Genomic DNA, 26,675 nt, shown 5'->3' with positions numbered 1-26,675 from the left:
TTCCTATTTCTAAACAGCAAATGAGACGAGAGGACCAAACTCAGTCCTAACTAATTACATTTCTGGACAAAGGGGCTGCAGGTTTCCCAGATCTCCGCGTAGCCCTCATCTTCCCGGTACCGATGTGCGATCAGCGGATTACAGGGCTTGGAGGCGAAAGGTCGGCCTCCAGCGGTCTCGGGTTTCTAGACCTTTCTCCGGAGCCGGGGTAAAGCGAGTCCCGGGGCGGATTTCCCCACGCAGCCCTCAGCCCCGCCCCCGCGCAGTCCCGGCCACTCGGGTCCCGCGGCAGCCATTGGAGGTGGGCAGGGCCCGAGGGCGGCGATTGGTTCTGGGCCAGGGTGGGCGGGCCCGGAGGTCTGGCCTATAAAGTAGCCGAGTCTCCCGCAAGTCGACCGGCACCGGCGTCTCCCGCCGCGTCGTTCGCCACCCGTGCAGTGCTCAGCCCCGGATTGGCGCCCGCGCCCCGCGAGTCATGGCGACCAAGGCCGTGTGCGTGCTGAAGGGCGACGGCCCGGTGCACGGCACCATCCACTTCGAGCAGCAGGCAAGGCCCGGGGCGGAGGCCCGCGGAGAAGCGCGCCAGCCTGCGCACCTGCGCCCGAAGCGCGTCGCGGCCCGGCCGCCCTCGCCCTGGCCCTCTCCACGCCCCCGCCCGCTCCGCTCCTCTCCGCTCCTTGCCGCCCGCGTGCGCCCGCCGGCTGCTGAGTCACGGCGCGGCCGGGGCTGGGTCCCGCGGTGCAGGCCCGGGAAGGAGGGGTGGTGCCGCCCGCGGGGCCTCGGGGTGACCAGGGCCGCCTCAGAAGCGTCGCCGGCCCTCCCTGGTGGGTTCTTTCTGTTTGCTGCGGAGGATCCCGCGGGCCCTAAGTGGCGCAGTCCGATTTCCGGGGGTGCCTAGCGCCGCGGAGCCCGCCTGGCGGCAGTTCGCAGGAAAGTGCAGGGCCCGTCTGTCCTGGGTCATGGTCAGGCCGCAGGGGCGGAGAAGGTGGCCTTGGACAATGACCCTTTTTCTATTTGAAGGCTTCTGAAGCCCGAGACCTTACTGACTCTTGGGGGGTTTTCCAGGGCTGCTGTTATCCCCTTTAGTGCCCAGGGGACTCATTTGGGACCTTTTAGGAAAGAGATTCAAGGGCCTGGCCCGCACCAGTTACAGAAAGATTTGTCTCAGTGCAGTGATTGCTGTTTTTTAAAGTTTCCAAAGTGGGCTTAATACGCACGTAGACTTGAGACCTGTGTACGGTGGGCGGGGTGTAGAATTTGGAAATTTTGGCACCTGAAGTTTCTATTACATGAAGCTGGCATTTTTCATAATTGTTTGGAGGGTTCTTTCAACCAAATGCTCTGTAAAGTGGCTTTAAAGTTACACTGCCAGTAGGCAGGTTGCTGAGATAGTTAAGACAATTTTTAAAAATTTGTTGGTGCTGGAGATTGAGGTCAGGGCCTAGTGCATGCTCTGAATTACCAAGTTATACCCTTGGCCCTCAGAGAGAATTTTCTGAGGAAGTGCTTGTGAGAAGGCAGTCAGCAGAGCTTTAGTGGGATTACCAACTAACTGCAGGGAAGTGTTGTTAACGCATAGTCTAATAACCACGAGAGAATATTTAATATGTGAATGAGCAGAAGCAGTGTATGCGAGTCTCTGTGGTTTCTGCAAGAGAGAACTGATATTTGAGGTTTTTTTCTTTGTTGGTCTCCATATTCTGGAAAAAGGTTGTATTTTTTGCATTTGACTACATTTTGCATTGTTTTGTTTCATTTGTAAGACTTGGCTCTACTGCCCCTTTTTTCTTCTTGCCATATAATTCACCAGTTACTGGTGACTCTTGGGAAGGCTCTGAGGGAACCCTCCCTCCGGCCACTGAGGAGTGGAAAGACCAGCTGTCTCACTTGCAGAGAGCAACTTGCAGGGGTCCTCAGCTCATTTCCAAACTTCATATTCGTGCCCTTTGTACTTGAGGAGGACCCTTGGATAGTTAAGCATTACAGCTCTTGCAGGTTGCAATTCATTGGCTATAAACTCTTGGTTTGGGCTCTTAAGTGTTTAAAACTTTGGATTGGGTGCAAAGTTTTAAAAATCGGAATTTTTTTACATCTGGTTCCTAGCTTATCCTGAAGACTTTGGAGATGTGTTCTTGCTAGGCCTCCCTTAACCCAAGACAGCACTGGCCTTGGGGCAGTAAGCTCTTGTGAAGTGAGCATGGTCGCAGGGGGTTGTGCCATACGATACAGCTTACTTTGTGAAGAGCCACGTGAAAGTGCTGTGTGCATTACCCATTAAGTGGAGGTTTCAAAGTACCTGTCTTAATTCATATTTGAGTTCTTCTAGAATTAATGCTGTACCGAGAAGACTCAGTATAGTTTCTCAAAAAGGAAAAAAAGGGCAGTTGCCAGAATACTTGTTAAGTCAATCTTCAGCTTACCAACTGGAGGAAAATTTCGTTGTTCGTGTCTTAAAAATTAGGAGTGAGGTTTACTTCAAGTGATTTACAGAATTGTGAGGATAGGAGCAATAGTGCATACAGGTGTCTGAAATTCAGGGGAGGGAGAATTGATACTTTAGTTTTGTACTTGCTGCCTCTGGCTGTTTAAAAAACAAGCCAACCTAAAAACAGACAGCGGCGTGTGCCTTACGTACCATGTGGTGTGGTTGCTGTGTGTATTTTCTGAGTTCTAAGGTCGCTTTGGAGCCGTGATAATAACTTCCCTGATTTCTGGATGTAGCCCTGTGGCACCATCACCCCTGTTGCCTGAATGGCACCTGGAACTGTTTCGGTTTTTCCGCCTGCTTTAGTGCCTTGATTTTGTTACCAGGGAAAGTTACCTGGTTGCAGAGGTGCCTCTTGCTCCCATCAGGTGCAGTGGGATAGGGCGGTGTTTTTTGGCTACTAAACTTAATGCACTTTTCCTTGAATAAAGGGAAACGGGCCAGTTGTGGTAAAGGGACGCATTGCAGGATTGAATGAAGGCCAGCACGGATTCCATGTCCATGAGTTTGGCGATAACACCAAAGGTAGGTATTGTGCTGGTGTAATGCCCACCTATACCTTCGCTCTCCAGGTGTTGTGCACTAGGGGTTGGAAGTGGCTGCTTCAAGCACAGGCTGTGGTATGTTTGCACTACACTTGAGAACAGCTCCACACCCCAACATGAGACCACAGTGGTACAAAGTATAGAAGTGGGTGATCTAGCTTGGTGGAAAGGCCCTGGGTTCGGTCCGCGGTACCAGGGCCAAGAAGGAAGAGGTACAAACCGAAGCTAGAAGATAGTGGTACTTTAGAATGAGTTTGATTTTTCTCAGTTTGGGATTAGAAGCAAGTTAACGAAGCTTTGTGGGTAAAATTGTGTTTGGTGCTCTTTTGCTCTATTTGAGTAATAACCTGAACTTTATGTACAGAAGACCCCTTATGGTGAGAACTCGATCCATTTTGGCAGAATGTGTGTGTCACATACAGGTACGTAATGACCAGAGTTGATGTTTCTGTCCCCAGTTTGGAGGGGACTGCTCTGTAGCTTTGACTTGCTAAGGTACTTCCTCTAAGCTGCCTCTCCCCTGTGTGGGACTCCCCAGTGGCTGGGTAGGAGCTATAAACACTGGAAACTTTGCATTGGCTGCTGAATGAAGAAGGCCCGATCATACAGGGACCTCTTACAGTGTCAGTTGTGGTCTTAGTGACCTACAACTGTGTGTCACCAAAGCAGTGCCATTTATACAGGTTGCAATCGGAGTGCCACTCCCTGGAGTTGTGCAGGGCAGCAGTTTTGGCCCTTGTATATAGGTGCAGTTTAATATCCTGGCTGCACCAAGTAAAGGCTGCAGGCAGAACTTCTTGGTGGTATGTTGTTGGCGAGATAAACTATAATTAAAGCACGCTACCTTCTTACAAACCAGGATCATAATCATGGGATTTTAGTTACCAGAGAGCCGTTGAACATGAAGCCTGACTTGCATGTTTTAAGAAGAAGAAACCAAAGCCAGAGAAGGATGTTAACTTGACTCGTGTCAGTAGTTACCACTCATCTCTACTCCACCCCAACGTGTTGCTTCCTGGTTTTATTATCCCAGAAATCGTGATGCAGCTCAGTGCTTTCTTCATTGGACCTTTTAGCAGTGATCACTTTTATAATTTTTTATTTTGATTCATAATTTAGCTGTTTCTGTTTTTTTTTTTTTGAAATAGGCTGTACCAGTGCAGGTCCTCACTTTAATCCTCTGTCCAAAAAACATGGTGGGCCAAAGGACGAAGAGAGGTGAGCAGCAAGATGCTTAGCTCTTACACCGCAATGGTTAGGGCTTTGTGGGGTTAATATGGTGTCTGCTTGCAGAAACTGAGATAACTGAGTAGCCTCCCTGCCTCTGTTTTTGAATTTTTCTCTCCCCCTCAACTCCCCCATCCCCAAGTGCTGGAATGATTTCTTCCCTGGGCCAAGGAGTTGACAAATGGGTACACTTAAAACAATTGGTTTTGTAGCATTTATTGAATATAGAACTAACACAAGTGCCAAAGGGAGCTAATACAAGAAATGTCTTGAAAAACAGTACTGTCAACCATTAGCAAAATAAACTGTCATTCTGAAACAAGCTTCTGTAGGTACTGTTGGTACTGCAAAGTAGTTGAGACTCCGTTTCCATGTGTAAGTTTTTTGAAAGCCTTTTAAGAAAGTATTGAATTTAAGAACAAGGATTAATTTTTATAACAGAGGCCTAGGGGTATCTTTCTTAACTATGCGATTAACTAGTAGGCGTAACTCAGTAGCTGAGCCTTTACTGTTTAATTCTTTACCCCTGCAGTCAGAGGTGCGACCCATCCCATGACTTCTCAGACCATTACTCTGCATTGAAAGCCTTGATTGAAGAGCTGTATTTAGCTACTTGTTTTTAAATTTGTGCTTTCCAACTTTGCTCGGTCTGGAAAAGTAATCTTGTCTAATACTCTGAGCCCCCATCCTTATGTTTGACTCACGTTTTAATTTATCTCATTACTCTCCTGATGTTCAGAGGAATCCAGTTCTAATCCATCTGATGCCTTTTCACTGTTAGGCACGTTGGAGACCTGGGCAATGTGACTGCAGGCACAGATGGTGTGGCTGAAGTATCCATTGAGGATTCTTTGATCTCACTTTTCGGACCGAATTCCATCATTGGCCGCACAATGGTGGTAAGTTTTCATACAAGGAGGATATGTGTAAGATTTCTTGTAATACACAACCATGTATCTTTTCATCACTTCATAGATGGATGCTCCTGGTTTCTCAAGAGCCATGTAAATTGTACTTTCAGTTCAGATTAGGAAAAGCAGTTTGGTTATTGGATGATTACAGTGAAAATGATTTATCTGGATCAGGTAAAAATGTTATTCTAAGACACAATAAAAAGCAGGTTACATTTGATCATATTGGACATGAATTGGGGAAATAGTAGTCTTTGGTTTCAAACAGCTAGATTTTCTTGCCATAACTGTTAACCTTTGTAGTTAAACAGACATTTTGTTGAGTCTAGAATTGGGATGGACTTCAATATTAATATCCTTGTTTACCCGGTGGGATGGCTCTTCCCAGGTCTCCCTGGGGAGCCACATGGGCTTCATACCTCCTCCCTCGGGGCAGTTAACATTCAGTAGGGACTTCCTTTCAGCTGGCCCTTTATCCTTAGAATTTTCTTCAGCCCTATTGGTGAAGCAGAAAAATCATTTCTAAATGTTTGATGTGCAAAACTTAAAGTACTATTGCTAAATACTTTTAAGTATTTATAGTTATTGGGCATGAAATTTTGAGTTTACTATTAACTAAGGTTACTCGTAGTTTTGTGGAGGATGAAGAGCAGCACGTGGTGGCCTGTAAGCAAGTATTCCATTTAGAAATAGCAACACTTACCTAGTATTTAAAGACAACACGGTTTTGCACCAGCAAGGAAAAGCTTTGTGTGGTAATTTCTACTGTTAAACTGCTAGCATAAATACCAGTATTATTTCTCTACTAGTAGGGTTATTTTAACATACTATTTTCTAACATCAGTTTTTCTTAAAAGTCTTTGGAGTATTGGTGGGAATAGGTGTTAATTACTTGATAGCCCACAATTAAATGTTTTCAATCTTTTTAAAGGTCCATGAAAAAGAAGATGACCTGGGCAAAGGTGGGAATGAAGAAAGTACAAAGACCGGAAATGCTGGAAGTCGCCTGGCTTGTGGTGTGATTGGGATCGCCCAGTAAACATTCCCTGCTATGTGGTCCAAGTCCTAGTCACTCGTGTCATCCTGCTAGCTGTGGAAATTTAACTTGAAAAACATTAAACAGTGTAATCTTAAAAGTGTAATTTGTGTGGCTTTTTCTTAATTGCTCTAAGTACTTGTGTAATGAAAACTGATTTGTTTCGTTGGAAGATTTGTATAGTTTTATAAAATCATTCAATTAAATGTCTGTTTCAATGATTTCTGTATGTTCCCAGATTTGATCACACGTGGATATTGAGTTTACTGTCTGAACTTCTTCAGTCTCATTCAAGCCAGTGAATAAACACTGTTTGTGGCACTGAAGTATGCAAACCAAAATTCTAATGAGCTTTCTTACTCATTTACACACAGAGCTTGAATGGAACAGACCATTTCATAGCACTGTTTTGAAAATGTTGTCAGACCATCAAAATGCATAAACTTTGAGCAGCTGGTCTGTTAGCTATGGCAACCTAAACTTTGATCTAGACAAATAGGTTGTCCTTGGTCACCTTTAGGGAAACTTGATTGATTCGTAAAGTACTTAAATTTATTGTAAAAGCAGATGATAGTTTAAGAGCTCCTTGGTAACTTAGTGAACTTGTAAAAAGGAAGCCATGCCCTCAGCTAAGATTAATTTACCTGCCTGCTACACTGGTACTTTTCAAGGTGGATTCTGGCATAATCTGTCTTCAGATTGGACCTCTAAAGAAATAGACTAATATTTAATATTGGAAGAGGAAACCAAGGAAGTGTCTCATTGTGGGTCTGGCTTTTGAAATACAAGAACTTCTACACCCAATTAGTGAAATTGTCTATCTTCATGTAAATGAACATATTTTAAATGAAAATTCAGGTTTTTGACTATCTGGATTACAGGTTTGTTTTTTTTTGTACTGGGGATTGAACTCGGGACCTTGCGCTTGCAAGACAGGTGGCAGCACCACTGAGCTAAATCCCTGGCAGGATTACAGGTCTTTATTCCGTTGAAAATCGTGTATTTCTGATAGAGAAAACAGGAATAATCCTGTTCATAAATATGAACTATATCAAATATATAGGATGTCATTTAGGAGGAACAGCTAGTGTTCTCAAAGTATAAAAATGTGATAAAGAGCAGTATGCTCATAGTGGTTAAAGTGACTTCCAGTAGTTTAAAAACATACCAGTGTACAGTTGCTGCACATGTGGGATGATTCAAGTACAAGGACTGACTTGAAGCCTCAAGTATAATCATACTACCAGATAGTACTTTTGGGTTTTTTTCATGTGCAGATAGGATGGTCTTAATGCTTTCAACTGGAAAGACAAGCTGAAAGTACTTGAAATCTGGACACAGATAATCAGTGTTTCTTTCCAAAAGCAGTTTCAGTTAGGACTTTCAAACTTCTAAGCTGGGCCAACATAAAAGTTTTTTAAGTCCACAGATACGAAATGGAATTTTCTTGCTTTAAAAGGCAGGAATATTGCCCTAGAATACATCCTCTGTCCATAACAAAGACCTTGCTGCAGAGTACAATTTAAAACCCAAAGTCATGAAGCAGCTTCACCTGGCAATGGGGGAAAGAACATTAACTGCTCAGCACACTGAAACAGGATGGCTTAAGAACTGAAGCAAGCTTCAGCAGGCTGTAACACTGGGTCTATAGTTTTATGCTTCTCTGTACTGTTTGAGATACAGGCTTAATTTGGTGGCGGATGTTTTCATGTGGTACTTCTTGGATAACCTACAACTATTTTCCTAGTTAGCCAGCAGGTTTTTTCCTGGTACTAAGGATGGGACCCAAGGCCTTCACACATTCTAGGCAAGCACTGTACCACCAGGGTACACTACCAGCAGCCAACCCAAGAATTTTAAGCAAAGCAAAAAGTGCTTCACATGTGGCAAAAACCTGGCTACCTCTGCCTAGCAGGGGAGTTAAAAACGTAAAGGCAATAGGCAAGGCTTATAGGAAACAGCAGGTTCATTTCAATCCTTACATAAGATAAGAAGCTTTCAGATTGGAAATGCTACCTGGATTTTCTCTTACCCTTTTAAAAAACTTAATGGGATGGAACAAGAACAAAACCAAACCCAAAACCACAAACCCTAAACAGTTAACCTAATACCTAGGCTATCAGATAATTAACAGTACAATGTGTAATGCTGAGAATCCAATATTTCCCCAGCAGAAACTCTCCTTTACAAATTAGGGCAACATTACTACAAAGCCAGTGGAAATAGAAAACCTGGACTAAATTACAAACGCGAGCTTTTCAGTTAACATTAAAATCACTAACTTTTCTTACTGAAGTGCTAAAAACTCAAGAGAATTACAAATGAAAGTGAGAACTACATAAAAATGTCCATTTCCATCACATTAAGTCTAATTTAGACTCATACATTTTTTTTTTTTTGTACCGGGGATCAAACTCTGGTCTTTGCGCTTGTGTAGCAGGTGGCGAAACCACTGAGCTAAATCCCCGGCCCTAGACTCACACATTATTAACAGCTCAAACTTTGAAGGTGAACAATCCTTTTCCACCTTAATGCAGTGTAGGAAGAATAGCACACATTAAAGTTTGTTACGAAAATAGAGTTTATTAAAAACATCCCTATTGTTTTGAGGAGCTTTCACCGTTACCTTGTCTTAAATTAAAAAAAAAAATAGAGAGCACTTCTAATTACGATTTGTAAACTTTTTAAAGTCAAAACTTTTAAAAAGTTACAGCAAAAAGGGTAATATTTATTCATTTTCAGTATTTTTTGTTATTTTGTAGCTATTTTTAAATAGAAGGGAAGCAATCAAATTGCTTACAATTCCCCAACTACTGCGGGGCTGTGAGATAGCAGGAGCAAATATAATACAGCATCTGTACACCTCAAGCTCTACACTCCGCAAGTGTCACTGTCACATTTTGACAAGTCGCAGTCTCTAGCGAGGAGCCTCTGCTGCTGAGCCAGAATCCTTTTCAGGTTCAACGGATGAGGTAGCCTCAGCAGGTGACTCTTCAGGAGGTTTTGCCACAGTGGCCTGGGCCTCCCCCTTATCAAGTTCTGAAACAGTGTCTACATTTCCCACCCGGCTAAGGGGAGGTTCAGTGGCTTTGTTACCACTGGCCCTGTCTGTCACCTCAGGCTTCTCCTTTCCTCGGGGTTCCTCCTTCTCTCTACGAGATTCCCTATCTCTGGAATCTCTCTCTCTGTCTCGATGCCCACTAGAGCGTCTGCTTCTCTCCTCCGAGTCTCTGTGCCTGTCCCGCTCAGGGCTTCTTCTTCCCCACTCCCTCCTTTCACGATTACTATTATCTCTATCATCGTTACGGTTCCCATACCGTTCCCGGTCATTTTCCACCCTATTTCCGAAAGATCTTCTTCCAAACCTTTCTTGGTCTCTACCTGAATTGAACTGCTGCCTGCTCTCATTTCTAAACTGCTGTGGCTGCTGCTGAGCTGCTGGCGGCTGTTGCTGTGAGGGCGGCTGCTGCTGCTGCGGTGGCGGCGGCGCCTGCTGCTGCGGTGGCGCAGGCGGCTGCTGCCTTCCATCTCTGTCTTCAGGACCCCCGGGGCCTGGTCCTGGGCCCCCCAGCCCTGGTATTCCACTGGGCCTCACAAAGGGCCCGTGTGGAGGAAAGGGCCCTTTCATTCCATGAGGTGGCGGCATCGCGAAGCCCCCTGGTCCCGGTGGCGGCCCTCTGTGCATCATGTGTGGCGGCATGGGGCGAGGCGGCATCATAGGAAACCGCTGCAGATGAGGGGGAGGCATTCCCGGAGGGCGCTGAAGTGGGATGAGGCCGGGTCGGGCACCGAGAAGACCAGTTGATGGCGCCTGCAGCCCAATTACAGGGCCAGGTGCGACTCCCTGAGTGCCTAAAAGACAACAACAAAATGTAAATGCCACAGAAGATGCTGTTTGATTTTCTGCTGTTTCTCTATGGAATTTAAAGCAAATTGAAATACGATCCAGAACCTTCAGTTTCATCGTGGTTGCCAACCACTCCCAAACCCAATGTGAGGGTCAGGACAACCTATGGCCAGCTTAGAGACCACCGCATGAGTTCTTAACACAGGTGGAGGCCAAAACAGGCTGGAAGAGAATGTGCAATCACTGAACTGTGGAATCTCCTGTGGCCTTCACGAGAAATCGTTTTACACCTCAAATACTTAAAACACTTGAGGAACACAATGTGTTGAGTCCTAGTGAATGAAAGGACTGCATTCACTATCAGTAACTATTTAACCCTATGAAGGTTGTTTTTTAAAATTCAACTTACTACTAGAGAGAGAGGTCACTGGCCTACAAAATCCAGGAGAAAGGCCTGATTGCATGGCACACTTAGTCCACACTATTAGAACGCCTCATGTACTTATGAAATATTGAAGATTTCAACACTAATGTTTAGAAAATAAAGATCCATATGCAAATGTAAACGTTATTTTTGCAGTTTCTTTTCAGAAGCATAATGTGTGCCATGGGGACTGCTGAACAATGCCAAAGGGTCAGGCTCTGTGCACCTCTCTACTCTTCCAAAGGTGGCGAAACTGATAAAGCTGTTGAAGGTTAATGACTTACTAGTTTTATTTTCCCATTTAATCAGAGCTGTTGACTCCATTAGAACCATCATACAAGTTCAACACTCCACTGTACAGGAAAACTAAGGATTTGTTTTGGTTCTCCACTTCTCTGTAACAGGCATCAAAATCTATCTCTCAACATGTTATACACAAGGGTCTCTGAGCAAATTATAGCTCATGATTATCATTTGGCAATGGTAACAGAAATGCTTGTGTGATACTAATAGAAAAATGACCCCGATACTTTAGTACTAAGTGATTTCAGCTTTTCTCCCCACAACATAGTCTAGGCTTGACAACTTAAATCAACTTCCAAGTCCTGCACATTTCTGTATTTTGTGTATGAACATGAAAACGCTAAGGATTTCTAGTTCAATTTTTGCTAATCATTATGTGGTACAATATTCTGTCTTAACCATTAAAGCAGACCTAAAATTGCAAGCATACCATTATATATGACTTTTTTTTTTTTTGAGGGTGTCTTTTATGTAGTTCAGGCTGGCCTTGAACTTGTGGCAATCCTGCCTCAGCCTCCTGAATGCTGGGGTTATGGGCATGAGTCATTATACCTGGCTACCAGTATATATGACTCTTAACATGAAGACTACCAGCTGTAGTATTTACTTCAAATATCTTCTTCTAAATGCTTAAATATGTTCAGTGAAAAAATAGTCTTGCTCAAGAGTGATCCTGGACACATGCCTCTGTATTCTGCTTTATAAAATAGGCACAGTGATAATACTGGCCACTTGTCAAGATCAAATGGAATATGCTGAGTTCAGTGCTTGGTCAGTTAACTGTTGAAATTATCCCACACATTATTTAGAAAGTGACAAACATCCTAAAAATATTTGATTTTACAAAACAAACACATTTCTCATTTCTTATAATTATGAATTCCTCCTGCTCCTCCAACGCCTATCATAGTTTAAAGTCAAGTTTGGGAGTTGGGAAAAAAAGTCACATACACTGAGCATCCATGTACATGTATATACATGCGGAAACATGTCAGGTCTCATGGCAATATGCAAAAATATCACAGCAAAAAGCCAGACACTGTGAAATGAATAAAAGAGCTAATAACTCAGTCCCTTCACACTCTTGAGACTATCATTAAGAAAATTCCAGACAAATACACACAGGACCACCACGTGGATTGTATTTCAGACCGAAATGAAACTCACAGTATTTAGTGAAGATTACTGAGTACACACCATACAACAAAGCATCTGAAACATGTTCTTGCTCTCAATTTTTGAAAGGAACAGTATCTAGTTCCAACATCTATGCACTTAAAATATTCATATCCATAAACAGCTTCTAATAGAGATTTCATTATATAAAAGCACTCAAAGCCAACCAAACTTTACTTTCCCAGCAAACTTTTAGCAGAAAGTCTGTTTTGAAGGACTAGGAGGCCAGAGTGGTACATTCTTGTGCCCATCTATGGGCTTAAGGTCCAACCCAAATTTCAGTATGTTCAAAAGATTAAGGGGAGTGTGTTAAAGTTCAGAAGTCTTCAAAAGACTCTTGCAAGGCAATGGGAAAATCCTCTTCCCAATTTCCCCTTGAGGACTTGGGTTCAATTATCAGTGGCCAAAGGATACAAAGCCACCTCCACCTTGGGCAGAAGAGAAAACATGGGCAATGATTTTAAGCCCCAGTCTCTAGAAATACATCTAGTTCTTTATATCATGTATTTGAGGGTGTATACAGACTATTAACAGCAGCTTAACTGTAGATATATTAAAACACATGCTTCTATAAAGCACAACTTTCCATAAAGAAAAACTGTCCACTTTATTCCACACGTTATCTGTATTTAGAATTTGCTTAAAATATAATTAATTCCCTTTCTTGCTTTATAAATAGTGCTAAGATGAGACTCGATTTCCTTTTAAGCCTTTTTGAATGAACAAAATTTACAGATTTATCTATAGAATATTCCCATAGGCCCAAATGGCCTACAGACTATGGACTTTAAAAACCACTCACTTGTAGTTCCCTTTTTCTTTTGCAAAAGTGAACATGTATTACTTTTAAAATAAAAGATATTTAGCTAAAAATATATCAGGTAGCAAAAGTCTTCAGTAGACATACCAGCTAAATTTTTATTAAGAAATCTTTATTATGAAAGCTGGCATTATGTGCACACTAGAAGGAAATATAGTGAGTTTTCCAAGTCAAATGGGCATTCAAAGTAGGAATTCATTTTATCTGGAAATATATCACTGAAAACTTTTCTAGATTTATAAATTTTAAAACATTCACACATATTGAAAATTTGGATACTATTAACTCATTTGAGAGGTCAGGGATAAAAATCTTTCAAAGGGGTCGAAGTCTAATAGAAAATTTCTATTGTGATAGGAGATGGCTCAAGGTAGTATGTTAACACAAAAGAACTGATAAAGTTGGGAGTGTGGATCTGAGAGGGAGTCCCAAGGGAAGTCTGGTTCGGGTCTCAATGGAAGGGAAGATGTACAAGGTCTATGTGAGTAAGGGTGGACATTGGTGGTCAAAAAAGGAGTAGCTACTGAAAAGGCTACACAAGGTGATGCAGTGAAGTGTGTTATTCAGAGAAGTGCAACAGAATGACTGTTGATGACAAGTGAGGGCAGGGGGGAATCCCTCAGCTAAGGGTGATAAGGCTCATCTGGTGGACCATCTCAATTCAAGGTCCTTGTGTGCCAGGAGTAGGAAACCAGACTTTACCTGAGCGATGGAGGACACTACAGAGGAATTCTGAGTGGGGACGATCTCATGTTCTGAAAGATCCTAGCAAGCAAGGTGGAGTAGGACACGGCAGAGTAGTCAGGTTCTTATTTTAAAAATCTAGCACAGGGCCAGGGATTTTGCTCAGTGGTTCCGCCGCCTGCTTCTCAAGCGCAAGGATGTGGTCCTTGAATCTCAGGAAAATGTAAACAGGGAGCACAAAACTACATAAACGCACCGGGGGACTTTCTGCCAAGGAGCAGTGCATGTATCAGAGAAAGATATGAAACATTTAAGGACTACACAAAGGTCTGATACTGTAGGAGGGACCAATCAGTCCAATTTAAAGGAGAGTAGGACCACCTTCCTATGTGAAAAGGTGGGGGAGGTGGCTTGGAGGAAGGGCACAGTGAACAACAGGCAAGAGGTCTGTCCCTCGCCTCTTCTTGGCCAATGACTTGGCTCCCATTCTCTTGGGGCCGCTGCCTCTAACAAGGTAATGGATGTTTCACCATCCATTCCTGGTTTCTGAATTCTCATTGCAGTTATCCTCTTCTCTGATCCTCCTCTTTTTTCCAGGTTATTCATTTCCTCTGGAACACCCTAGCCCCGTTTTCAACCCCACCAGGCTCATGCTGGCAATGCCCTTTGCATTCATCCTTACCTGACTCCTGAGTTCACGGTTCTCTCATCACAGATGCCTGGAGAAACCCCAACACTGGTTTTAAATGCAACTCTTGTACCTAACCTGCACCCAAACATGGCCGAGGGTCACCCTGAGGCCCAGCATGCTAAGTACTCTCATTTTTAATGTCTGTTAACTACAACCTCACGTGTGCCCTTAACTCTGGCCAGCAAACACATCAAGTGACTCACATTGTCATGTCCTGTCTACTGCACATGTCCATGATCTTACTCTATCTACTCTTAGTTATGACAACTTCAGTAAGTTCACACAGCCTATAATTTACCTACATAAAATTCATGATTCAATATTTTTTAGTATATTTACAGAATCAAGCAGTCAACAAAACCAACTTTAGAGCATTCTAAATATTCTCAAAACAAATTCTCCAACTTTAGCCATCACTCCTAATTCTACCGCCGCCCCCCCCCCAACTTCTTCATCTGCCCACATTCTCTCCGTGGATTTGGCTGTCCATTCTCTACATTTCATACAAATCATACAATATGTAGTCTTTCATGACTGGCTTCTCTCCAGGGTTCATCCATGTCATGTAGTATAAGTACTGCATTCTTTTTATCACCAAGTAAACATTCTGTGTGGATATACCATACTTTATTCTAGTTGTGTCACCATTTTTAAATAAGCCTTTAGCAAAACTTTTTCATTCACTCACCATCAAAAATCTGTATCCAATTTGCATCTGTATCCAAATTACTCCTGGCACGGCCAGCTGTGCTCCAAAAGCTAAGCCCTTATTCCTGTCCTGCTTCCATCTCCTCACACCTACAGAGCAGTTATGGGTTCCTTCTTCCTTGCACCCAGACTCTCCCCTCTTCGTCCATTTTTAGGAATGACCACCCTCCCCCCAAAAAGCAACAAAACAAAAACCTCCCTCCCTCTGTATCTTTCAGCTATCACCCTTACATGACAAATCTCAGCAACGTTCAAAATCGTAACTGTATTCATTTCTCATTTCCCATTCTCTTCTGACCATGTCTGACTAGGTTTCTGAACCTTGCACTCTACTGAAACCATGTTTCTCAAGGCCACCAGAAACCTGCATTTTGTTAAATCCAGTTAGAAAGACTCAGGCCTTTCTTGATCCATCATTGCCATCTAGCAGCTCATCTCTCCCTCAAACTCTCTTCACATGGTTTCCAGAATGTCCTCCTACTTATGCACCTGAGCTTACTGGCTACACCTCAGTATTCTTTGCCAAATACCGAGGGTAGTGGCCAAAAGCTCTTGTTACTTGAATTCTAGCTCCACCACCTGTAACTATGTGACCTTGGGAAGGTCATTTCATCTTCATACTTCCCTTTTCCCATCTAGGAAATGGAGCTCACCTCATAGGACTGTAAGGCTTAAAAATGTACACTAACTGCTTAGGGGAACTCCTGGCAAGGGAAACTATGTGTCTTAGCTCTCAGCACCACATAGTACTAAAGGAAGGATTCTTAGACTCCATTGTCTCACTTATTTCTGTATTTGCAATTTCTCAGTAGATTACCTTACAGGCTTCCGTGGTTTTAAATATTCTTTCTTTGCCGATGAGACCAGAATTTCTATCTGTAGATTTTATCCAGCTGTTTGACATTTGCACCTGGGTATCAAACTATCCCACATTTTAACTGGGAATCTACTCCTCCCTCAAATCTAGTCCACAGATTTCTGGATCTCAGGAATGGCAGTTACAATCTACAATTGCTCAATATAAGTTATTCTTCACATCTTTCATATTCCACATTTAGTAATGCAATAATCCCGAAGGTTCCATCTTCAAAATTCGTCTGGGCTTCAAACACTTGTCACCTCACTGCAGTAGTCCAACAGTCATCTGCTACAACTGCATCCAGATTGGCTTGCGCTTTTCATTTTTACTCCTATAGAACAATATACTAACTCCTTAAAAATGTAAACTACATCACAACATGGTTCAAAACCCTACACCACTATTCACTGCACTCATACCCAGGCCCTTGGCAACCTTCTCTATTCACTTCCTGCCACTCTTCCCTTAGAGGGTCAGACTTGTTTCCTCAAAACAAATCAAGTTCTCTTAATTTAGGCCCCTCTATCGGAAATGCTTGTATTTACATGGCTTATTCTCTCCTTTATTCAGGTTTCTCTATATTACTTTCTCAAGATGCCCTCCCTGGCTTTCCTACTGAAAATGGTCTATCTCATATCATACAGTCCTCTCTTCACAGGAATATTTCTATATGAAATTATTGTCCAAGTTCCTACTAGAATATAAACTCCAATAAGAGAGGTTTCATTTGTTCATTCTGGCATCTTTACTACCTGGAAGGATGGCTGGCACACAGGTAGTCCTGCAGACAGTGATGCATGAATAATGGGTGGTTGCAGAGGTAGCGACTAGTCTCATCAAGAAGATACCATCAGCCAGGTCTCACCCCCAGGGCAGTGAGTTTATTTAGCATAAACCTAGGACCACTTGAACTTTGAAAAAGGCTGCACTTTTCTTTCAACTTCTGTTCTTCCATTAAACATCTGGTCCCAACAGAATAAATATCACTGTGGCATTTGCATAAAGCTAATATGGAACTTCTCATATATGAGGAAAAAGATCTATCTTCCCTCATCTCTTCTACCAATGTCTGAAAATCTCTAGGCAAATAAATGTTTAATCAGCAAAAGTGTTTTTTAAAAATTTTAGACCTTTAGAAAATTGAAATAGTACAACACATATATTTCCTTTGCCTAGATTCACCAATTACTGACAGACATACCGATTTTGGGAACCCTCCCAAACGACAATAGTCGTTTTGAGAGCTGGCAAGAATAAAAGAATAAGGAGCCAGTTTTCAAAAATGAGGGAAAGCATATTTCATTTGTGTTGCATTATACATTATTATATAAAAACCATGCTCAGAAAGTTATTTTTAAAAGAAACAAGGAATTTCCAATAATACATAATGCAGGTATATTGAGCCGTCTTATCTATTTTTAGAGTAACGGTACATATGTTTTGATAATATCTAATTCATAAAAAAGAATTTCAAATAAAGTCAGATTATTATCTTTCACAAATAAGCCTGGAGTTTTTGCAAAATAATTTATAGTAAGCTTTGTGTGGTCAATTTCCCTACAGATGATTTATATTTACTTTTCAGAATTTGTATACTAATTGCTAAATATTTTAGAAAAACTGACTTAATTTCACTATCACAGTAAGTTTGGAATACTCTATTAACCTTGTATCACTGAATGCCATTGTCTGTAGGCAATTTTCAGTTTTAGCTGCAAAAAGTCTTACCTGGAATTCTTCACAGCAGTATCTGTGTCTACCAAAATCAATCTAGAATCCAAAGTTTCTGCCCTCAGATTTAAGTTTAAAGACACTCTTCAGGCTGGTGTTCTACCACAGCCTAGGATGTGACAACCCAGGAGGACAGGGAGACAATATAATGCTCTTTGGAATTTTTCAGTATTTTCCTCATGTTTTGTTTGAGGTGCTTCGTCTTCTGAGATAGTGTAATCATGCATAAACTCATGTTCAAGACAAATACTTGTTGTGGACTAATTACTATTTCAAATTATCCACCGAACAATGTTATATACTAAATTGAAGGCACTGTAATACATACTTAAAAATCAATTCTGTTATGCAATGCTAGTGGAATGACATAATACAATAATTGGAGTACCAATTCAAATATTTTAAAGCTTCTAAAAAACACTTTTGAAGGATAAGAGTCACTAGGCTTTTTTGGTACCAAATTGAACACTGGATATTATCTGTTTAAATTTTTAATTTAATTAACCAAACAATATGTATTAAGAGCTTGGAATAAAATAATTAAAATGCAAGATGTATTTTCAAAAATTAGGCATTGTTTTTAAAAACTAATTTCTAGAATTTCCTTTAGATTTTCTTCCAATGTTACTAACGTGTCACTAGTAAATTGAAGCTCTAAGATTCTAATTTAAATGTTAAAAATTACTTGCTAAAAAATATAACATTCTAGACAGACTGGGCACAAAAAGTCAGAGCTAAGTGTAATAACTATAAATCAAATACATATTTTAAAGAAATTACTGAAATTTCTGGTAAAATTACCCATCTTTAACAGTTTTAGGGATCCTAACTATTGTATAAAGCAAATATCTGTTATAAATTTCACCATCATTGGCAGTAGTGTGATACAAACTTGGTGGAAACTTTCTCATATTAAATTAATGAGTAAATAGATTTGTCAAGAGGAAGCTTTCATTTTTCACCAAAAGGAGTGAGTTCAACTTAGAACAGTTTTTGTTTGAAAACATTTTAGATATCCTGGTAACACAATAGAGATAGGTAACACAAACAAACATTTTTGGGTATTTTTTTTATTGTTTGGAACACCAAAGTAACCCAAACTTCACATTTACAATGAACTTTTTAATAAAAATATGCTGTACATCGTATTAGCGATACATATTATACAAAAGTTTTTGAAAAGTAAACAGATGCTTATACAATCAAGAGAATGAGCTGAACTGCTATCATCTTTAATGTTCCTTCTCCCTTAGATGACCAGTAACTGTAGAATGTTATCTTCATCTTGTATGAAAAACCACTGCTCTAGCTACTTTGGCCAATGAGGTACTAAGCACAGATTTCTTTAAAATCAAGTAGCAATAAATCATTTTTAATGCATCTAGTAATTTCATATTTTCAGATGATCAGTAATATAGAAGAATCAAAATCTCTGTAAGATGTAAGTTTAATTCTTCCCAAATTCAGTAGTAGGGACTAACTCAGCCCAACTCCAGACACAGGAGTAACTCCAAACAAATGCCCATGCTTAAATTTGATAATACAGAATTCTTTGAACCAAACCATCCTTACGGCACCTGGCTGCCTCACTGTATTATTATTGTCTGGCCTCAGCACAGAATTTTGAGAGATGTGCTAAACAACTCTTTGGCCCCTGCTACTATAGAAAAATTGGTATATTTTAGAAATTACAACCTAAGAACTAAGCCTTGATAATACATTTACTTTACTGCTTCTTATAAGAAAACTATTAGATATCATTAATGGAAGAATTTGGATTTTGAGTTGTGCTGCTTAAATGAAATACTCACTATGACTTAACACTCACGTTTTCTCAGTAAGCCAAATGATGGAGCTTAACTATGTGTGAACTTATGATTTGGCCTAATCTGTGAAAATATCTGAGGCAACTATGTCAAGATACGTTTTTTTCCTAAAAATGTTGTTTCCTGTCTAATAAAAGTTTAAAATGGATCACAGCTAAAGTAACAGTTTTAGAATTGAAAAGTATTCTTCTCCAGGTGTTTAAGTATCATCTATGACATATGGTACATGTAATAATCACCCCTTGTCATGTGTTTTACATGCGTTAACCCATTGAATCTTGACACCCTAGCATGTCATTTTTATCCCTCTTTACAGAAGAGGAAAAGGGGGCTCAGTACAAACTTCTGAGTTATAGTTTTCTGTTCAGCACAACATTTTCTTTTAACTGAGAAAATACCAGACCACCAAGAGGAAACCAGAAGCACCTTAGCCCCAGCACTCAACACCTGAATAACACCAGAAATACCTCAACTCAATCAGTGATCCTTTAGTACTGCAATACAATTAACTATATTCCTTCAAAATGATGGAATTATGGTTAATCTTTTCAACGAATCTTCCTTTATTTGCATATACATTAAAAAAATCTCTTTTAAAAGCAGCTCTGACACCAGGAGCAAAGCTCATCCTCCCGAGTTAAAAGAAAAAAAACAAGTATGGACAGGAAGTTATCACTGAAATTAAAAGGCGGTAGATATATTCAAGGATTTGAATGTGGGGATTTGATATCTTTGTGACTCTTGTTGATATGAACATGTAAAGATGGTAAGCTGGGGCAAGAGAACAATGTTGGAATGGTGGTGATATGAGGAAATAGTATTACCGAGTAAAAGCCCTGGAATGTGTATACATAACGGCTTTCAAGCAGGGAAATCCATGTGCCCTTTCCGAAGGGTCTGTTCTATTATGAGGCAAAACTTGGGTCAGTGTATTAAATTTTGTTACATAAACTTTGCAATTATTTTCACTTTTTAAAAAATGTCAAAAATCATGTTACATTCTTTTTAAAATTTGTAATTTAAGGCACACAGAAGGCTTTCTTACAACTGGAAGTGAATTACTACATTTAGTTATAGTGCTTAAATAAAGGTTTCCATTTTTATCTTATGTCAAATTTTAAACGTTTTGGGATTTAAAAATTTTTTTGAAAATGTACAGACAAGAAGTATCAACAGCTCTGCACTGAAAATTGCCTATCTCTCTATCCCCTTCTTCATGGAACAGATGTGCCTGTCTCATGCACCTTAGACTCAGGGCGGGAAGATGGGAGGCTCAGCCAGACATGTCAGATAATGAGAAATGTGAATAAAGATTTGGAGTTTATTCTTCTAGTAGTGCTTTGGTTACTGAGGTTACTTCTCAAGTTTACCAACTTTTGATTTGTGTTTTTACTGTATATCACATGTTGGATCCAAAGTTTAAATTGTTCAGTAGGAACAAAAAATGCAGGGCAGGGCTTTCAAGACCTGCTGTTTAATCAGGGGCAGGTACTTACTCTTCAGAGTAGTCTGAAAACAGTGGTCTGCTTTTAAACTCTTGGGATCATGAAATCTTTCCACTCATTCAAATGAATTTACTGAGCTCAGAGAAAAGCACAAATGCATGGTTTTGTAAACAGTCTCAGATGGCCTAATATCCATGGACTCTAGACAAGGAGATTTCATTTCAAAATGAGTTCATAATGGGGTGTGGGCAGAGAGGACGTGGAGGAAGAGGAAATCGGAGAAAATTCCAATTTAGAATCTATGATTCTTGTGCAACCACCTTATCACAAATATGCAAAAAAGCATACAAACTGAGATCAAAAGACAGTAAGGTTCCTTGTCCAATGTTGCTTCTACTGTATGATTTCCATTAGACTTAAGCAACTTCCTCATTAAACAAATTTTCCATTATTATGATAACTACTGCTACTTTTAGAAAATTTTTAAAGTAGTAAACTACTTTTAGTGAATTTTAGTCTCCAATTCTCTCTTTTCATTGCCCAATTTGTATGCTGAGAGAAATTTATGGGCCTATACTCAGTCCTGGAGAGGGCAGAATACAGCATGCCATTTAAAAACAAATTGATTTTTATTATAAATGTGGTACATGCATGAAATAAAAATTTTCAATAGTACTAAAAAGTACAGGTGAAAAAATTTAAATGTTTATCATAAACTGATGTTCCACAGTCCTATATGTCAGAAATAATCAGTGGTTTCTTTCCTAAAACTATCTAAGACTATGAAAGCAAATGTGTACACACATATACCCCTGAAAAATACTGACAGAACTAGAAAGTTGTAACATTCAGAAAGTATTAACTTCCAGTTAGGAGAATCAAATGTTAAATTATACTTAGCAATATCTCTTCAAATATAACAATTTATTGGTTTAAAAGGTAGTCTATTGTAACATGCATGTGATGTATTTATAATCTAAACAAGCCACAGTTAGCCCTCTAAAGGGTTTGTAAACAACAGCAAATCACCTCCCTTTGATCACGGTGTTAGGGTTGTTGGTAAAAGTATAACAGATAAATTCTAGTGGGAGAAAACCGAGGGGTCAGGGGAAAAGTGATTTCTTAGTCCATCCAACTGTCATTCAAAAACGAAGCCATTTTATTGCAATGCATCAAAGATGATTTTTTTTTAACCAGCCTATAAAAAATGCGACTCAAGTCCAGGGGTTCAGATGGATTAAAATTGGTCCACACAGAGAAAAAACTCGTATTATCATAGAAATGTCTGTTTCAGAGCTCTGAGAGTCTGAGGCTAAGTTAATCATGGACTGGGTACCAATTCCTTTGCATAAAGACTGTGTGGGGTGGTGCCGGGCCAGTGTTCTATCACTGAGCTAGGCCCCTGGCCATTAATAACTTTAAATACCAAATTAAGATATGCAAGTCCAAACTTTTATCCAAGACAAGCTAACAAACATGATTTCATCTTTGAGGCTGTCTCTTGGTAAAGGCAAAGTGCACACATCTGATTTAACAGAAAGATCTTCCTCAAAGAAAACTAGCCTTGAAGATCATTTTATCAAAATTCACATTTTTTAAAAACCTAGCTTGAAGGGGGAAAAAAACTATTGATAAAAATATTAACTTACCAAGAAGTGAAACAGGCTGGGTTACAGGAGGGGTAGGCAGATTCGTGGGTGCAGCAGGTGGCACAGCAGAGCCATACATTTTCACACTGTCACCAGATTCGGCATTTCCTCTAGCCCCAGACACCACTGTTGGAATGGGATTTCCAATAGATAAGTCTTTTGTAGTGTCTTCATTTATACCAGCGATAGTAGCTAAGGAATATAATTACACCAACATGTGAAGCTGAGTAATTAATTATCTCCCCGGTCAACATCTTTCTGCCATACCACAGACCCTATTACTGGTTCACTCTCCCTGCTAACCCCAGCTACAAGAGGTCAAGTGAACATGTAGGAAAAATATGCTTACAGTTTGGGATGCTTATTGGTGGAGTGTGAGGAGGAGGAATGGATACTGGTGGAGTTATAGGAGGTGGGGGTCCAGGAGGAAGAAAACCTAGAACGAGAAAAGTAATGTTAATGTATGCTACTGTCACTTCATTTTAAGTTCTAAAGGAATGTCTTCCAAACAACTTAGTGTACCTGGTGGTAAATGCATTGGATTGAATCCTGGGCGCAAAAATGGTGGAGGGGGAGGTGGAGGAGGAACACCAGGCCCAAAGCCTGGAGGAGGAATTCCCAAGGGAGGTGTGAAAGTGGGCGGCTGCAGAGCACCAACTACAGGAGGACCCGGCTGATGTGGTGGGACCTAGAAAGAAAATTAAACACATATCAAGCTGTCCCTCACGTGGTATGCATAGATGAATATTACATTGTTGAAAATACAGATGTTTCTCAATTTGTGCTTACTGCAGCCCAATAAATTGATTAGATATAACCTCTTCCGTGACTGTCTTTATGAGGTCTGATCAACAGTGTGGTGAATACTGCCGCCAAGTGTCATCCAACAGAAAGGCAGGTTTATAAAAACATTAGGATGTCCTCAGCTACCTTATTCCCTGGAGCTGGTACTGTGTAACTTCTGGCTTTTCCTCAAAGTCAAAATGACCATGAAGGTAATGTTTTCAATCTATTCAGGATACTGTCACAGCCATGGCAGCAAAACTAAAGGCACTCACAAGAGGACTTCCAGCACTGCTTCAGAAAGTGGCATGCTGTGTTCAAAGTGAGAGCAAGTATTCTGAGGAGGGATTAATGGCAATGTTTCCTTTCCTGTAATACATTTTTTAGAATTTAAAACATTCATTGTATTTTCCCATCATACCCTGCACATTATCTCTTTTAATCCTTAAAACATATCCAAAAAGGCAGAACACCAGAGGCAAAGGAAAAAAAAGAAATTTGGAAACTAGGAAAAGAAATTTGCACAGTTAAGAGGTAAAAAAATTAAAGCTAGAAGTTAGGCAACTTGCCCAAAGCCATCTCCTGAGTATATGCAATGGAGTGGAAATCAAATTCAGTTCTATTAGAATCTGGGTTTTTTCTTTTGAAGTAACAGGTTGGCTGGCTTGCTGGCAAAGACTTTATAAGAGTACTGTATATCTTCATGTTTAATGACGTTCAAATTATTAGATAGCTTTCAATCATCCAAGAAAAAAATTCACGCGGCTAACAGTCAAAGTGAAGATTAAGAAACTCCCTTTCCCTCAAAGCAGCTGTGTACATATCCAAGCCGCTTCAGAGCATAAAGCTCCTGAAGAATGAAGGCCCAAAAGAGAGAGAGTAAGAAGAATACAGGAAACTAACAGGATCAAATTTTATGTCTAGGATATTGTGAGACATAATAATCTAGATAAATGTAAAGCAATACAAACGTATTCTGGTTTTATTAACACAAAAGAATAATGTGTATTTTAGAGTTTATATAAACAATGGATGTGATACCAAAATATGAAAAATATGCATATTTACGTACTCGTTTTTTTACTATGAATATAGATAAGACACAGATAGACCTGAAGATTTAGAAATTAAAATAATGCCCCAACATTCTCACCTGAGGAGGTGGCACTGTTATAGGTGCAGGAACAGGAATAGGAGGGACAGGCACAGGCAAAGGCTTAGGTATGGGCGATACTGGTTCTGTGTGTGAGGTTTCCGCACCTCCGTTTTGAGCAACATCATTTTCAGGCTTCTTGGGAATTCCTTTCCAATCTACAAGATTTACAGAAATGTCAACAATAAAAATTTACCGTTTTCAGTTTATAACTTGAAATCTAGAAATAAAAAATGTTGATTACTAAAAAAGTTGTCACCTGATTAAAGAAATTCCTATGTTAATTTTGTAAGTAGTAATTATTTGAATTAATGTATTCATAGAGACGAAGAGAAAACATGTGAAAAATGCTTACTATGTATGCCAGGAACTGTCCTAAGCACTTCATGTACACTACTTAATTCTTGTAACTATCCATAAACAATACTATTATTCTCATTTTACAAACAGGAAAGCAAAGACAACTTATCAAAAGGCACATTCCTAGTAAGGGGACACATCTGGCTCTGGACAGTATGTTCTTAACCACAGAAGTATACCAAGCTAACTGTGCCTACTATTAAAGAGTAACTCGGATATCCTTCCACCTATTTCTATGTATCTTCTAGCCAAGAGAAAAATGTTTCCTTTTTGTCCTCTGGGGTCCTGGCTCCATCAGTCTCCTATATTCTCAGTGTCTTCAGCAAACCCTTCACGGGATTAGGAATTCCAGGATTCCACTATCTTTTTCCTTTTATCCTGGTCCAGAGCTTCCCAGATGTCTGGCACATAGTGGGCCTATTTGCCTGAACAGAAACTTAACTCAGTCCTTTGGGTGGTAGCATCATGCATTATGGAAGGTGGTGAGCATGGGCTGTCTCACTGCCTTTTGGCACTCAAACTATCACTCTTGCTTGAAGGCTACACTTTTTTTGTTTTACCACTCCACTTTATGCTCCTCATTCCTACCTCTAGGTCATATCTGCACACTCTGCCATGCTTTCTTCCTATTGCAATCAATCAATCCAGCATTTATAATATTCACACAAACAACCGAACCTCCTGGTCTTAACACATTTTTTTAATGTCTGGACATTTCCAAAGAAATTATTATGAAGCACTGGATTATAACACAATACAGGTTGAGTATCCCTTATCCAAAATGCTTGGGACAAGAAATGGTTCAGATTTTAGAGTATCTGCATAGATTTTATGAGTGGAGCATCTCTACTCCAGAAGCTTGAAATCCGAAATCCCCCAAAGTCCAAAACTTCTTGAATCTCAGGTTAGAGCTCGGTTTCAGATTTTAGAGAATTCTGAGAACTAGAGATGCTCAACCTAGACTAGTAATGCTCAGTTAGACCGATCAGTTAATTTTCATAGTGAAAAACTCGACTTAACATTTACTTAATTCTGTAATTAATTCCACAGTCAATAATAACTTCCCTTGTGTTTGTGTTCTCTCACTGGATACATTACATAAGGGGAAAGGCCATGTTTCTTCACTACTGTACCATCAATTTACAATGGTGAAACTGGCACATAGTGGGTACTTTTGAAAAGTTCCCCCAAATTTCTTCCTAATGTAGAGAATACGCCAAACATTTGTCCTATGAACCACCAAGCAAATATATGGATTGTGAAAGAAATTAAGCACTGCTTTACCTGGGTTAAGTGTATCACTGTCCAACATTCCTCCTTCACAAAAACTCTCCAGTTCCTCAGGCTTTACTTTGTCCCATGGAATATAAGTAACACCAAGTTCAACATCCCAATACTGTTTATAATCTGCTTTTATTCCTTTGTTTAAGGCCCAGGCAATCTATTTCACCATTAGTGAGAACATAAAAAGAAAAGAAAGGGAAAAGAAGGCTATTAGGTCTTGAGAGTTCACCATTCCCTATCACTGTGTTCATCTCGACCTGGACAGCAAGACAGTGATCTGGTCCAGCCATCTTTGGCTGGATCTTGCTCAAAGCCTCTTATCACGGAAATAGTTACCATACATTCTCTCTGTCTTAGGATGAAAATTTCACTGTTATCTTTTCCTTATCCTCCAACCCCCCAATTAAAACTTAAGAGAAAAGAAATAAGTTGATCAGGGAGAGACTGAAGTTTTCTTACAGCCCAGCATACTGGACAGCACTTTTGAAAGCCTATGGCAAAACCAGGTGTGCTGGGGCACACCTGTGATCCTAGCACTTGGGAGGCTGAGGCCAGAGGACTGTCCTGAGTTTGAGGACAGCTCGGGCTATATAGTGAGTTCAAGGTCAGCATGGAAAGCATAGCGAGACCCTGACTCCAAATAAAGAGAAAAATGTCTATGGGAAATTAGCACTTATTACACATTAGACAAAGTCTTTATGTGGTAAAATTCAAGGGTAGGATGTTGA

General features: G+C 40.4%; 2 protein-coding genes across 7 annotated transcripts in view; one reads left to right on the top strand and one right to left on the bottom strand.

Annotated features, from left to right (window-relative positions):
* Nucleotides 1-345: 345 nt before the first annotated feature.
* Nucleotides 346-6,310, top strand: Sod1 (superoxide dismutase 1). Its single transcript, XM_013071287.3, has 5 exons — nucleotides 346-547; nucleotides 2,917-3,010; nucleotides 4,179-4,248; nucleotides 5,039-5,156; nucleotides 6,100-6,310. The coding sequence occupies exons 1-5, from the start codon at nucleotides 476-478 to the stop codon at nucleotides 6,205-6,207; spliced, it is 462 nt and encodes a 153-aa protein (XP_012926741.1). The 5' UTR covers nucleotides 346-475; the 3' UTR covers nucleotides 6,208-6,310.
* A 2,457-nt stretch (nucleotides 6,311-8,767) lies between these two features.
* The window catches only part of Scaf4 (SR-related CTD associated factor 4), a 57,341-nt gene continuing 39,433 nt past the window's right edge, over nucleotides 8,768-26,675 (bottom strand). For 4 of the 6 annotated variants that reach the window (XM_004842276.3, XM_004842277.3, XM_087213171.1 and 1 more), the window contains 6 exons: nucleotides 25,948-26,104; nucleotides 24,304-24,461; nucleotides 22,890-23,055; nucleotides 22,717-22,803; nucleotides 22,368-22,559; nucleotides 8,768-10,056 (listed from right to left, as the gene is read on the bottom strand). In XM_004842276.3, coding sequence (XP_004842333.1) covers nucleotides 9,122-10,056; nucleotides 22,368-22,559; nucleotides 22,717-22,803; nucleotides 22,890-23,055; nucleotides 24,304-24,461; nucleotides 25,948-26,104 — 1,695 coding nt within the window. In that variant the 3' untranslated portion in view covers nucleotides 8,768-9,121. The remainder of the gene's footprint in view (nucleotides 10,057-22,367; nucleotides 22,560-22,716; nucleotides 22,804-22,889; nucleotides 23,056-24,303; nucleotides 24,462-25,947; nucleotides 26,105-26,675) is intronic. The other 2 variants (XM_004842278.3, XM_021256148.2) reach the window with 1 other exon arrangement.

This window comes from Heterocephalus glaber, unplaced genomic scaffold, assembly GCF_053883595.1.
Source record: "Heterocephalus glaber isolate CG9 unplaced genomic scaffold, H.glaber_assembly_v1.0 deba00000122, whole genome shotgun sequence".
In the NCBI taxonomy this organism is placed as follows: Eukaryota; Metazoa; Chordata; class Mammalia; order Rodentia; family Bathyergidae; genus Heterocephalus; species Heterocephalus glaber.
Note: the sequence above shows the minus strand (reverse complement) of the source record. Positions and strands in the feature narration are given on the sequence as shown.